This window comes from Anolis carolinensis, chromosome 1 (genome assembly GCF_035594765.1).
Source record: "Anolis carolinensis isolate JA03-04 chromosome 1, rAnoCar3.1.pri, whole genome shotgun sequence".
Taxonomy (NCBI): Eukaryota; Metazoa; Chordata; class Lepidosauria; order Squamata; family Dactyloidae; genus Anolis; species Anolis carolinensis.
The window spans coordinates 116,679,908-116,695,935 of NC_085841.1; the positions used below are offsets into that span (position 1 = coordinate 116,679,908).

Consider the following 16,028-nt stretch of genomic DNA (forward strand, 5'->3'; position numbering starts at 1 on the left):
TGGATGTTGCTCATTGCACCCACTGACATTAGCTAGAGTGGTTCATAGAATCATAGAATCATAGAATAGTAGAGTTGGAAGAGACCACATGGGCCATCTAGTCCAACCCCCTGCTAAGAAGCAGGAAATCGCTTCTTTGGTTGCCCAAATCTTGCCAAAAAACCCCCATGATAGATTTTTCTTATGGTTGTCATATGTCAGAAATGGCTTGAAGGTATACAACAATGACAAAGCTAGTGGATATTGATAGTGAAATAGGCCATTAAAATTACTCTAGGGATTTTTAAATTTTTAACTATGTACTTTATTTCCATCAATTCAAACATGATTTAATCCGCCAGTGGGTTGCATCCAATAACTTTGCTCACTTGGCAGTGACCCCTTTAATATGCACAGTTTTCTTGTCATGTCTTTGCCAAATATGAATAATTATACCATAGTGGTGTTTTCACTTTTTATATGTTTACATCATTTATTATAGAGTTTTTCATCATATGCTTTAACTTAAAATGATGGAATGGGCTCTCCCCTATAGGAAAACAGCCATGCATAATAAATAAAACTGTGTTAATTTTTCTTATTTTTACATTTTCCACTACTGATTTTAATAGTCTTAGCCACAGTGGAGTGAATTCCATTCCTAGATCCATACTTCCAACTGAGTGTTGAATTTGTTTCTTAGCTTACCTAGTGCCATTGGATGAACAAGTATGTGGACATAATGTGTCTGTATCCACAGATTTATGTAACTGTGAATGGTTTCAATACATTTTAACATGTTGTGTTATCTTTATAGATCACCCGACTCAAGATTGACAGGAATCCATTTGCCAAAGGATTTCGAGATTCAGGACGCAATAGGTAAGATTTCAAATGTTTGTAATTTATACAATTCTTGCCTTTAGTTAAAGAGTATGGGTGTTTTAGAGATACTAGGGAAGCTTCATCAAATACTCAGCACTTTCTCTGGTGAAAGAGTATAGATTATTTATGCCATGTATATTGCCATGTACTGTTGCCATGTATATTTGCTGTGTGATTTTAAAAATATTTTATGTTTACAGAATATTTCATATACACTAAATTTTCCATTAGTTTTATAGTAGTTCGGCTATTATAGATGCCTTTCCCCATTAATCTTGGCAATTATAGTTTGTTAATTTTTTCAGCATACTCTGTTGGAAAATCCTTAATCATTTGCATAGAACTGAGGTGCTAAGGAGAATCAAGTGTTTCAGGCGCTTAAGACCACTGTCCTATAGACATTAGAACTTAACACAGTAGAACTTAACTTTTGGGGAAATGTGCAAAGAAAGAGCTAGTAGCTAAATAGACTGTGGGTTGAGGAAGCATAGGTCAGTGCTACTAAGTGGTGGATAGGTTCTGTTCTTTAAACCATCTATTTTCAGTCCCTGGGAAACTTTCTGGAAGGGGAAAAATAGTTTATAATCAATGAATGCAAATATGGTACCAATCTGTATACAGTGCGGAAGAAAATAGTTGGTCTTTCAATAGATAAATACATTTAGCTTTGGCATTCTCTATACTAGTCTGAAAAACTAATGGAAAATTAATAGCATTTCACAAAATAATAGATGTGACTTGAAACAACAAAACAGTAGACACTATGAATCATAAGAGGACAGTTTTAACATCCCAAGTTTAGCTTATCTTGAAAAAATAGATAAGGAACAGGCATACTCTGTGTTTGGACTATGAGCGATTCCTGTTGTCATGAATAAACAGATGTACAGGCGGCCCCCAAATTACAATCAAGATGGGTTCTATAGAGTTGTTCTAAAGTTGAATATGTTTGTACGTTGGAATAGATACATTTCTTAACTCCAGCCAAAAATAGTTGTTTTTTAGTTTTGGATAGCCTAGAAAGGGTGAACACCCCTGTGATGTTTGTTTTGCTGTCTGTGCCCCTGTTCAGAAGATTTCGTGTCACTTTCTGTCTCCGTGAGGATTTAAAAGATTTTGGCTTATTGTGGAAACAAGGATTGGTGAAAAAGCTTCAGCAGAGATACCTTTTTTTCATGATAACCCTTTCAAGAATGATTTTTCCTTCGGAGAGATAGATTTTTTCCACTTTCTTTTGTCTCACCCCTTTTCTTAACTGTGAGTCATTTATAACTTGGATGTTTGTAATTTGTAGACAGCCTTATATGGAATAGGTAGGGAAGGATGGTATATGAAAGCACTATTCAGAGTGCTAGTTAATGGATGTTAAATTTCCCATAAATTCATTCATTAAGCCATTGAGACAAAGAACCGACTTTTAAATAAATAAATAAATAAATCAGAAGTTTTCATTAATTTAGTGTATGATCAACTTCAAAAGCCAGTGTGGTGTAGTGCAGTGTGGCCCAACCTTTAGTTACCCGAGAGCCAATCAAACTTTAATATAGGAATGTGAGGGCCAGAGACATTCTAGAAAAAAACATTTCTTAAAAACTTAAAGCAATAAAAAGGATAAACAATTTTTTCCCAAATGTTAAATTAAAATATTTTTCCAGTAAGAAGGGCAAGGGCCAACAAAAATGAATTGGACCACACTGGTGTAGTGGACTAAGCATTGCATAATGACCTTGGAGACCAGGATTTGAATCCTTGCTTGGCCATGAAAACCCATTGGGTGACCCTGGGCAAGTTGTCCACTCTCAGCCCCAGAAAACCCTGTGATAAGTTTTGGAAGCAAGTAGAAGACACGCAACAACAACAATGTCCAACAGCAATACATTGGTAAAAGCCGGTAGAACAAGCTGTACGTTTAGGGTGATGAGTGATTATTTGGCCCATGAAACATTTTGAGTATATGCTAGTTGAGAGAGTGAGGGATACTGAAGGGACCATCCATTGTCTTCTACTCATGAGACCAATACGTATTTTTTTAAATTTATGTACTGTAATTTTATACTATATTTAATAGTTTTTAACTGATTTTATGTATTGTTGATTGATTTTGTATAGGCATCTAATTGTGCCAATGTTGTAAGCCGCCCTGAGTCCCTTCGGGTGAGAAGGGCGGGATATAAATATTGGAAATAAATAAATAAATAAATTCTGTGTGGAGTCACAGGAAAGGCCCTTCTCAGCTATATGGCTCCTGTTGTGGAATTCATGGTGGGGTTGGCGGTACCATTGACTGCATTCTGGTGCCAAATAAAAACATGGCCTTTTATTGACAATATTGATATCTTGTTGATTTATCCCGAAACATTTATGTACACAGTTATGCTTTTAGATCTGTTTTAAATTGTACAGCCACCAGTAATTTCGCTTATAGTCCTCACTGCTAAGCCAAGGATGAGAAGGGGACAGTAACTACTATCCCTTGTCCCTGGGTTACCCAAGCCTAGCAAAAGCTTGGGGGGGGGGGGGATGGAGCGATGTGAACAGCTGTCTACTCATTTCCCCTACAACATGCTTAGAGATGTAAGTGCTATTTGGTTCAGTTAAGATTGGGGACAGGAAGGTCTTACACATCACATGGATGCCCAAGAGCAACGTCTTGTCCACATTTAGACAGGTCCTAGGTTCACAGGTGGACCTCAGTCTGATTTCAGAAGCCCTCTACAAGCAATCAGTTCAGGCCTCTGGCAAAAATAATCATTTCCTTACCTGGCAGACCATGAGTGTTAAAAAACAGGGGAAAGGAAAAGTGAATATTAGTGTATTGGCATGAGTGTTGGGTTATGGCTCTGGAAACCAGAATTCAAATCCCTACTTGGCCATGGAAACCAACTGGGTGATCTTGGGCAAGTCACACAGCCTCAGCTTCAGAGGAAGCCAAAGGCAAAAATACTTTCTGAAATGTTGCCAAGAAAACCCACATGATAGGATTGCCTTAGGTTCATCATAAATGGGAAAGGACTTGAAGACACACAACAACAAAGAATAGAAATTAGAAATAGTCCATTAAAAATAGTATCTCAGAATATTTGTGACAGTGTTCTCAACATTTTCTGTTTTAATTTTTACATACTAATTTATTATTTTTTAGTTATGATTAGTGTGTCCTTTTTAAATTATTCCTTACTAAGTATGCTAGTCATTTTAATACATTTTAAAATAAAAATTCTGATATTTATAGCATTATTACTTAATTTTTAAATGGCTTAATGCTAATGCCTATACATTAAGTGCTAACTCTACTGTTTTCGAATTCTGAGAACAAAGAAGTTTTGTGTGTGCGTGTATGTGTTGTGATTTAGCAGCCCTGGATTCTGCGTATTGTTGATTCTGGCTTCGTCTATACTTGGCTTCAGCCCTATTAACCACCACTGTGCGATTCCTGACCATTATTCCTGAAAGAATAGTCCCTTGGTAGAGAGTGTTGAATTGTTATCATAATATAGCCATTATACTGATCTGTAATCCTTTTCTAGGGCACTTGTAGACAAATCCATTTAATGAAAAGTCCCCCCCCCCTTCTTTTTGTTAATATAATTTACATTCTCTCACACCATTTGTAGTAACCCGTGGGTTTGTGTCTTGGAAGTAAGGTTTTTCCTGGAAAACTTGCAAAACGGAACATAATTTATAAGTTGAGGTTCTTTATGCAGGCCTTAGAAAGTGTTCCCATCTTCACTTGGGGAAGTATGAAAATGCCCTTTCTTAAGTAGTTTAGGTGAACATTCCATAGCTTAGTTAAATAAAACTGGCCATTGGAAGTATAAATTAAGATGGTGATAAAACACAGAAATTGTTTGAAAGCATCTTGTATAAATTATCACTTCGGCTACACTCCTCCAGGAGGTGGGCTTTTATCTCTACTTTGACTACAAACAAAAAGTCTCAATTACCACAGGGAGAGCAAAATGAAAGCCATTTTTAAAGTTCACATTTAGTTAATATTTTATAAGTTTTCCCTGCAACAATTCTGAATCTTTCTGGCACCATTAACTTGGAAATGAAATATGATGGGAAAATACTGGTTCCCTGATATTGTATGCTGAAGTGCAATTGTAGTTTGATTTTTGTCTCCAAAGAATCTGAATTCCATATGTTAATTGTGTACTGCATAAAGAAGTACTTTGTCTTGTCCAACCTGCGTATACTGCCAGTTATTTTAATTGTGTGACCCGAAGCTCCTGCAGAAGGAAAGAAACTGAGAAATGACTGTTTATGCCCATCATTTTAGAAACTGTATCATGCTGTTCTTCATTTTTTTTCTAAACAAAAGAGCTCCAAGCATTTTAGCCTTTTCTGTTACAGAAAATCATTGTTGCCATTTTCAGCATTTTTATCTAGTTCTGTGATAATAAAAAAAACACTCGAGTTGCAGACTTGTAATTGCATGAGGGCTTAAGTATTGTGTTTCAGAGAAATGTGTAGTCCAAGAGAAAAAGTTTGTAATGAATTTCTTAAGAACGTGTCTAATAATTCTCACTAGGCTCCGTAATCTCAACAAAGTTTCTTGTCCTATTCATTTCCAAGAGTAGGACAAGATCTAAATGGCTGGATCTATACTGCCATGTAATGCAACCTGAATCTTCATTATATGGCCAGTGTTGACCTATATAATTGAACTGTATTATATGGGCGTACGCTAACCATATAATGCAGATTCAAACTGTATTATATGACAATGTAAATACTGCCTGAATTGTATAAACAATTTTGCCTCTGAACAAAAGATGAAACATTTAAATTCTAGATGTTTCAACAAGTTATTGCATGGCAAAGCAATATTAGATCAATGTATAATGATAAACTAGGTTTTAAGAAAATAAAGTTGTATCATTGTGTGGTCATCGTTTGACCATGTAGGTCAGCGGGAGAAAAGAGTACTAAGGTTTGAGGTTTTGCTTCAGACTTACAGAGTTATCGTCCTCATAGTATTTCATGTCAGGGAAAGAACACAGTGATAAAGTACTGCAAAACATAAGCAATTTTTGGAATATTCTTCTCGTAAATTGTCCTTTTCTTTTGCCTAGGATGGGACTGGAAGCTTTAGTAGAATCTTATGCATTCTGGAGACCTTCACTGAGGACACTTACATTTGAAGATATACCTGGGATTGCGAAACAAGGTACGAATCACATTTTAGAATTTCAAAGGAACAAAAATAAACTATTCAGTGTTCAAGTAATTGTATTCCATTTGGATCAAAGGTAAAACTGATATAAATAGATGGGGTGTTGGGTCCTGTATTTTTCCCCCCTAAAAATTAGATTCATGGTCTGTACTAACATTACCTTACAGGAGGGCAAAATGTCAGTTCACAGTTTCAACAGGTGCTCATATAAAAAGTAGTTAAGGATAACAGCAGTGCTGATTTCACATTGCTGATATCTACATTTAACCATCCTACACATCCAAGTTTTGTTAAATTAGAGGACAAACACAGAGTCAGCCAGGATGAGAAAATTCTCAATTTTTAGACACAGGCTGAGACACACCGATATTTCTTGTAGTCTTTTACCTATGTTTTTAGCCAACATTTTTTACCCATTTCTGTGTTGTCAATCTCATTATTATGCATACCATGTACACCTATGGTGCAATAAGGGTCTTTGGAGTATAATAAAATGATGTTGTTATTGTTGGGAAAAAACAAATTAAAGTGCATATCAGCTTTAAAATCAAGTATTATTTTGATAAAGAGAGAGCTTTCTGCTGTGTTTTGATGCAGTCATGCTTTACTTCAGGAGTATGATTTAAGCATTTTTGAATCTCAGTGAGTTCCATAAACTAGGTTTAGGTAAAGTGCAGTCAGCCACAAACAGCCCTCATGAACTTTAGGTACATAGCCAATTAGGGGGCCATTTTTATCCCAAAATGCCCACGAGTATCCTGCAAGTCTCTATTGCAGGGGTCCTCAAACTTTTAAAGTGGAGGCCCGGTTCATGGTCCCTCAGATTGTTGAGGGGCCGAATTGTCATTTGAAAAAAAACAACGAACAAATTCCTATGTACACTGCACATGTCTTATTTGTAGTACAAAAAACCCCCAACAACAATCATTTATTTATTTCCTGCTTCTTGCAGGGGGTTGGACTGGATGCCCCGCGAGGTCTCTTTCAACTCTAGGATTCTATGATTTATTTATTTATTTGCTACATTTATACTCCACCCTTTCTCACCCCGAAGGGGACTCAGCGGCTTACAAGTTGTATGTACATACAATATATTATATTATTAGCATAGAACAATATTAGCATTATATATTACTATTTTGTACTATACCACATTATTATTAGTAATATTACATTTAATATATAATATATAATTAATATTATTATATTATACAATATTATTACATTGTATTATTATTATTAGCCGCCCTGAGTGCCATACTGGGTGAGAAGGGCGGGGTAGAAATACTGTAATAAATAAATAAATAAATAAGTATTATATTGTATTACATTATAATATTATTATCAATATTATATGTATACACAATATATTATATTATTACCATAGCACAATATTAGTAAATGAATGAACAATACAATATTTAAAAATAAAAACAATTTTAACCAACATAAACCTATCAGGATTTCAATGGGAAGTGTGGGCTTGCTTCTGCCCAATGAGATAGTCAAGTTAAGTAGGATTGTTGTTGTGTTCCTTCAAGACATTTCAGACTTTGGGCTAGCCTAAATCTAAAACTGAGGGTGGGGGCCAGGTAAATGACCTTGGAGGGCCGCATCTGGCCCCCGGGCCTTAGTTTGGGGACCCCTGCTCTATTGGGTATTTTGCTAAAATTGGGAACACAGGGGATCACTTTTTAAAATTGGGAACATTGGGGATCACTTTTTCTGGGCCTCTAGTCAAAACAGTGACTGGATTTTCACTTTCTGTTTTCAAAATAAAAAGCCCTATAAGGGCCTAAAAGATGTGTGCGGGGAGTATATGTGTCAAATTATCCTTCAGATTCAGCCAAATAAATGTGGAAGCTTGGGAGGTGCTGCTGGATATTTGGAGGCATTATCCTACAAAATTTGGGAGGAGATGGAGTGAAATGGGAGTGAAGATATGGAAGGGTGTACTAGGATCCCATGAGAGCCAACATGGCTCCAGTTGCTAGCACTTACTTACTTTTGCGATAAATTACATTTAACAATGCCATCTTGTATGTGTCTACACAAAAGTAATTCCATTGTGTTCAGTGTGACTTCCTTTCAATTAATTGAATGTAGGTTTAGAGCTCAAACCTCTCTCATCTAAATTTAATGGGATTTAAACATTATTAAGTTTGGGTGTAACACACATGAGGCATTTGTGTCAGTAGCTGTCATTCCAAGATCTTGCCAAACAAAGTAATTTGTCGTGTAATAAACACCCTCTACGCCTGTTAGACACATATTTTTAGAAACTGTTTACTGACATAACTAAAATACCAATTTTCCCCCTTGCCAAGCTGTTTCAGAGTTGCACACAACTATGAAAAGATTAGAAAGCTATGTGAAAAGATGTACCAACTTATTCTGAAATCTACATCTATTTCTATTGCTTCAGAATGTAAGGGGGAAAATTGTACTGGAATAAGAATACAGGCCACAAAAGCAAAATCCAAAATTGTTTTAACTTTGGCAAAGTAACAGAAAAATGTGCATGTCAGAAATAATTTTGATGGAGAGTTAACTTTGGATCTGAACTTTGCATTACGAAGATGCTAGAGAGTGTACAGATCCCTTAGGACTGTTTGATATTAATTGCCGAGGATTATGCGGTGTAAAATATCCCTCCTGGATATGCCTTAGTTTAGAAAAGAGAGGTCATGTTAATGAGTTTTCCTTTAACTATGTATGCCTTCTTGAAAAAGAATGCTCTCCCTTCCCTTTGCTGCTTTGGGGCCACACAAGCTGTGGAAGATATTGTTGGTGTTAGCAGGTGTTTAGCATTAGAGAGGGGGAAGAGAGAAGGGCCAAGCAAACTCTTCCATATGATAGCATTTCCCATCTCTTTGCCTAGAGATGGCTTTTAGAGAGTATATTTGTGCCCTGTGACTTAAAAAAAACAAACTTAGAATTTATTCAGGGATTTTGGAGCTGGGAAAGGACCTTTGACTTCTGAATCTGAGACACACTGATTCTGATCCTTATATTTAATGTCAAAAGTGGTTATGTAATTGGCTTGAAATGTTATATGTCATTTTGAATGGCTGATACAAAAAGTAGGCTAAGGCAGAGGCAGACAGGCTGACCAGAAAAACTTAAAATTTTTGAGAGTGGACATAATGCAGTGAAATCCAATACTCTTATGTGTTACATGCACTAGCTTCTAAGTAAAAAGGGTTAGAAACGTTTTTGTGTTGTTTTTGTGTTTTGTTGTTTATTTGTTCAGTCGCTTCGACTCTTCGTGACCTCATGGACTAGCCCACGCCAGAGCTCCCTGTCGGCCATTGCCACCCCCAGCTCCCCCAAAGAGCTGTAACACAGCTAAAAAGCTGGCCAAGAGAACCGTGCATAGGAAACAAATGAGTAAATCTGAGGGAGATGGATACTCTTTGGGGGCAGCTATATAAAAAAATTAAGTGAATCAGAAATCTTTCCAGATTACCTTCCAATCTAACATATAACATCACAGCCATCACACCGAAAGCAGATTCAAGGATGAGGCAAAGTTACAAGTACAAAAAGATTTACAGTAAACCCTCAGTATCCATTGGGGTTTGCTCCAGGGCCCCTGTGGATACTCAATCCCATTAAATACAGTTGTATAGTAAAAAGATGTCCCTTATGTAAAATGGCAAAATTAAGGTTTGCATTTTGGAATCTTTTAAAAAACATTTTCAGGCTGTGGATTGTTGAATCTATGGATAAAGAGGACTGACTGTACTTTTGTTTCTCAGATTTAGCTATCATTTTACAAAGAAAGCCCATATTACATTTTGCCCCAACAACCACCACCACAAATGAAAGGGATGACCTTAGAAGTGCAGTCTCTTTGTGGGCCAAGAGAAGACTAATAGTGTGGTCAAGCAAGTTTGTGTACAGTGTATGAAACGTTTAATGAGGAATGCTGTGCTGCTCCTCTCCTCCTCTCCGTTGTGGAGACTCCAAGTCTGGAAAAGCTAAGCAGCTATGGCAGAATTTCTCCCTTGTGTCATCTCATAGCCAGGTTGAATGATGGCCATCTAGGAACATTAAGTTCTTGATGGGAACACTGTGAACTCAGGTCTTTTTGTCTAGTGAAATGCCATACTGAATAAGCAGTTCAGTGTGCCCTTACTCCATCATTGTGTGTTCTAAGTACCTCTTCATTCTTGTTTTGAACTATGCCGTAATGTTATGTGCCCAGGGCATGTGTTCACGATGGATTCTTTTGTTAAGAAGGACCATGGTCCCTACCACAGCCAACAATACACAATGATCCATCAGCAGACCCCATTCTTTTTATTCCACCTGAGCGTAAGGGCTAATACAGTGAAAATGAGCCACCAATTCAGCATTTTTTATTGTGTCAGAAGCGACTTGAGAACATACTGCAAGTCACTTCTGGTGTGAGAGAATTGGCCGTCTACAAAGTTGTTGCCCAGGGAACACACAGATACCATCCTGCTGGGAGGCTTCTCTCATGTCCCTGCAAGCTAGAGCTGACAGGCGTCTTGCATATTTGAACTGGCAACCTTCAAGTCAGCTATCCAACCTTCAGGTCAGCAGTCCAGCCGGTATAAGGGTTTAACTCATTGCGCCACTGCAGCAATGGAAGGATATCGTCATATCTACATTTTTGAACAACCTAGTGTGCTTATCTGTTTTTTAAAAAACAATATGTATGTCTTGTCATTACCATATGCTGCACTTAGGTCGCAAGAGCTAGTTGCTTCAGTTGCTGAGAAATAATGGCAGAATTTCTTGACTGTCCTAGGTAACGGCTCAATGAACTCTTTAGTCTGTTTTTGTGTCCCTTAAGCTATCCTGGTGCTCTGTCATAATGTCAAGGCAGAATTTGATTCCCAATCTAGTTTGCTTTTGCTGATGGATGGGATGAATAACTTCTTTTCCTTTGCTTCATTTTGGGCCTGATCTAACCTCATTTATGCCATCCTGATTTTAGTAGTGCATAAATGTGGTGGATAGATATGATAATTTAATGAGGAAAATGAGCCTATTTTATTGAATGCAATATTTTAACATTCTCTTTCAGGAAATGCTGGGTCTTCAACTTTGCTCCAGGGGTCTGGAAACGGAGTACCAACCACTCATTCCCACATCCTCCCTGGATCTCCATGCTCTTCTCCAGCCTTTCACCTTCCTCCCAACACCAGCCAGCTCTGTAGCCTCACCCCAGCTGACTACACAGCTTGCGCTCGCTCAGGTCTAGCCCTTAACCGATACAGTACTTCCTTGGCTGAAACATATAACAGACTTACAAACCAAACCAACGAGACCTTCGCAACTCCAAGGACTCCCTCATATGTTGGTGTGTCAAGTGGTTCAGCAGTGAATATGCCTGTGGCAGGCAGTGATGGCGACGGATTCGGCTGTTCCCAGGCAGGCTTATCGATGCAGATTTCAGGGATGTCTCCCCAGCTCCAATATATTATGCCTTCCCCGTCCAGCAATGCCTTTGCTACAAATCAGACCCACCAGAACTCCTACAACACGTTCAGGTTGCACAGCCCTTGTGCTCTTTATGGATACAACTTCTCCACATCCCCCAAACTGGCTGCCAGTCCTGAGAAAATTGTTTCTTCCCAAGGAAGTTTCTTGGGGTCGTCACCAAGTGGAACCATGACCGATCGGCAGATGTTGCCCCCTGTAGAAGGAGTGCACTTACTTAGCAACGGGGGGCAGCAGAATTTCTTTGACTCTAGGACCCTCGGAAGCCTCTCGCTGTCATCATCTCAAGTATCTGCACATATGGTTTGATAAAGACTTTTAAAAATAAAAAATAGAGAGTGTGGGTTCCTACAATGTGCTCCTTTGGGAGATAATGCTAAATGGGATTGATGTACCTTATAAGGTGTTTATGGAAGTAGTTGTTATTTTTTTTAAAAATTTAATCACCAGAGGAAGTTGGACTGAATATATTAAGTTACCTATGGTCAGATATTTGGATATGCTTTTATCTTCTGGGTAAAGCCACATTTGTTTGCAGAGCTGCCAATTTAGTCTCCTGGTAGTGTACAATTCATTTTATAGCATGTTTGGCCATATGCAACAAATTAAGCGGGACTTCCTCTAGCATTCTTTTCTCCACATCTTTCCTTCTTTAAAGAGAAAAAACAACACTCAGGTCTGATTTAGATGAAACAAAAGGAAAGTAGTTTTAAAATATATAGGAATACGTCATTTTATAACAACTCTCCCTAAAGTGTTCTTACTACACTGAGCTGATGCCAACATGCATGCACTTCTTCTCTGTTGTAAGAGAGATAATAAACACTTGCGCTTCCATTAGGCTTATAGTTCAGACATGTAGCTGTGATTTTCCTTCTCAAGCTTTTATGATATATCTGGCTTCTCAGAGCCTTGCCTTTGTTATTATGATATATTATGAGCATAGGAATACTTACTAGCAAACTACAGATGCAATGGTAAGAATCTAAATTAAGCTGTGTTGAGGGCAAGATGGCTAACTTCTCTGTACAGAATGAATTTGAAGTGGGCTTGCTCCATTTGAAGAGAGTATAAACTATTTTCTATAGAGATTTTATATTTTAAAATATTATATTATTTTCAAAAAACATTTGAACCGCCTTTTCAATCTTGCTTACAAATTTAGGGGAACATTAGCATCTGATATTGGAGTGGCGGCTATAGTGAAAAACCCAGATACGTCTCACTAGGTGTACAGAAGTGACAGATCTGCATTGGAAAAAAAACAGACTGTGTTTGCAAATCTATTTGATTTTATACTTGGTTTTCAGTCAAGCATTGATTGTTTTGGCCACAGAGTGTAAGAAAAAAGAAATCATCACAAACACAAACACAGAACTGCTACACAAAATAGTGGATAGTAGCTTTAAAAATAATAGGAATAGCCATATACAAATACTCAAGTTTTCATTTTAGCAATCTGTTACCTAAATGCAACAATGAATTGAGATCAGAAGCATTCTTTATTGATTTAAGATCACAAATGCACTATCTGGCTATTTTGATTGATATATCAACATCTTAGATTAGCCAGAGCTATCAGATATCTAATAATTTCTGGCACATACTTCTTATTTTTCTCATCCTAATTTTCAGAATTTGGTCTTAAATGTTTAAGTGTTTTGAGGTGTTTAGATGCCAAATGTAAGCTTTTTGGCCACACTCCAATTTGTGATCGGGAAAGTCCTGTATAAGCAAACAGTGTTCCCTACGTGTGAGGATTGTCTCTGATTTTCGCTTTCAACAGTATTATCTGACATCACTTTGATTTCCACTCAGGAGGGCACATCGACTTTCAAGAGTGGGATGTTTGCTTTTTTCTAGTGGCTATTTTTGGAAGGCTATAATGGGAGTGGAAGGGAAATGTGCAACACTGCACACATGGTCCTCAGGTTCTCTGTCAATATTGGGTGTCCCCTTGAAACCATTTAAAGTTAGGCCTAAACACAATTCCTTTGTGAAGGATATTTGTTGTACTGACTGCATGCCTTGAAAAAAGGCACTGCAAGTGTTTCTCAACACTAGAATTAATGCAGTTTGACACCACTTTAAGGACCATGAAATTATGGGAGGTAGTTTGGTGAGGCACTAACAGAGAAGGCTAAAGATCATGCAAGTAAGAAGGAAAAAGCAGTAAGAAAATATGAAAGGGTTAGAAATAGTATATATGTGGGCTAATCTGCTCAGCCCCCAAATTCCATGTATGAAACAGGACAAAGGGCTTCCTTTGGAACACCCTGAGTTAACACTGGCATAAAATAACATTTTATTTGCGGTTCTGACTCTCCTTACTGCAGCCATATTATTTCAGTGTGACTTCCCCAAAGAAACAACTGTTCTTATAAAACGTATGATTCAAAAAGAAAGGTTTATGCCAAAGACAAAAAGCAAATATGGCAACCCAAAGTCAAATTTTTTTCCCCCTTCAGTTAAAGATGTCTCCAAATTGCAATGAAATTTATTGAGGGAGACCTCATGCACTTTGAGGGCTTTGTTTCATGAAAGTATTGGATAGTTATTTCCAACAAGACAGTATTTATTTGGTTATGCTAGTAACAAAAATAGTCAATTGTCAAATCTATCCAAAAGATATTCAATAAAATTTACACAAAATTAAGAGCATATGAGATATTGCTGTAATGAAAAATTATTCATTTACACATAATGCAATAGTTAATTCAACGTATATAATTAAATAAGTTTTAAGTTGCATGTTAACATCTAAAGGGGGATTTGATAAGGAAATACCCACTGCTGAGGCAAAGCTTTTGATGTTTTACAGGATAAAATTCAACACAACAGAACCTGTCAAATGAGTGTCAACAGGCTATAAAGATATCTGCAGTGTAATTTCAACTAGAGTTCCATTATCCTATTTTCTAGCAATATTTATTTGATATTATAAAGCCATCACATTGCAGTTGTAACAGTTTTTCCCCCCTAAAATGCAGTTTCTGTTGTACATAGTAAAGGGTGTGTGATTACAAAGTCCAGCTTTTCATGGAATATAATGAATGCCAAATAAGCATTATATCTATAATTATATATAGCTGTATTTTGTTTTTTAAAATCACAGAAATGATATTAAAGCGTGTATCTAAAAACACTTTTTATTAAATTTTGAAAATAAAAAAGCTTCAAAAAACAACAAAATTCACAGCACCCTTTTCAGAAAAATGTCATAAATCATGTTTACCTCTTGTTTTTTTCCTCAAAGGATTCTCACTAAGTGATAGAGCTGCCTGTGGCTTTCTTTTTTCTGACATTGTTAATATTCTAATATGGCAGAACTTACATTTTAATTGAGAAACAAGGAGCTGCATGTCATTGGATTGCAACTTCTAGCATCCCTTCTGTCTGTCCTAATGACCCTGTGGTCATAAGTTGGAGTCTGGCAACATTTATTTTCTCCAGTCGTTTTATATGCTCAAGAGAGGTTTTCCCCGGAAATTACCACTCTTTTCACTCTTTTCTCCATTATGGTCCCAGTGAAATCGCACTAAAACAAGGAAACCCCCAAGCACAGCTTAATGGTATATGACAAACAAAAGGCATCAGAAACATACCTGAACAACTATGGTTCTTTAGACCTGGATGGGTAGTGGGAAACACATAAAGATAGTCAACAAACCATTGAAGAAAATGTGAAGATCTATATCTGGTTTCAATATGTTGCTAAAATTAGGGTATAAATGCAACCAGCTGCATCTTAGTGAAATGGTGAAGCGGAGGGGAAAAATACAGTCCCACAAATAGGGAAAATAGCTCTTCAGTACAGTGTGGATGTAAGGACTGTTTTTTTTCTTCAAAAATTATTTGAAAAAGCCTGCTTTTTAGTCTATTTGTTTCCAGTGCCTAAAATCTCTGGTGTTAACAGATAAGGAAATAAGTACCACTTGCATGTCATTTGTAGGCTATAACATCTGCAGCCCAGGGAGAGCGTTGGAAAGGTATGAAAAGCATGTGGCTTTCCTTACATGTTTAAATTTAAACCTGTTGCTATCTGTCCCTCTCTGTCATTTGAAGGTGAAGGTCGTGATGAATTTTGAGCACATGAAGAGCCGAATGCTGACAGCTAACCGGCCAGGTTTTTATTTTGGAACAGGAATGAGTGACTTGCGGAGCTGAACTAACCCCTGACAGGCCACTGCTATTTGCCACATGTCTGAATTCATTCCAAAAGATGTGATGATGAGATGAGAGCCATTTATCAGCTACATCTAGAAAATTAACACTTAGTGTGTGCACATTTCACTTGGCCTTGAGCCTTTCCCAGAGTTTTCCCTGGAAGTGTGTGGTCCCCATCACCACCAATAATTTGTATGGTAAGAATATTGATTTCTAGTAAATGGAGCAACTACTAAACAGCACAGTGGTGGGCAGCACTATATGGTTGCTCTCAATATAACATGGAACATGGGAGTCTAGAAAATTACAGGCCATGCTGTCTTAGGAATTCTTAGAATTTCAG

At 37.2% G+C, this 16,028-nt stretch overlaps 1 protein-coding gene across 1 annotated transcript in view; it reads left to right on the forward strand.

Annotated features, from left to right (window-relative positions):
* tbx18 (T-box transcription factor 18) overlaps window positions 1–14,719 on the forward strand; it is a 48,705-nt gene extending 33,986 nt beyond the window's left edge. Inside the window, exons 6-8 of the mRNA XM_016998140.2 lie at window positions 797–861; window positions 5,943–6,037; window positions 11,103–14,719. Coding sequence (XP_016853629.2) covers window positions 797–861; window positions 5,943–6,037; window positions 11,103–11,827 — 885 coding nt within the window. The 3' untranslated portion in view covers window positions 11,828–14,719. The remainder of the gene's footprint in view (window positions 1–796; window positions 862–5,942; window positions 6,038–11,102) is intronic.
* The last annotated feature ends 1,309 nt before the right edge of the window (window positions 14,720–16,028 follow it).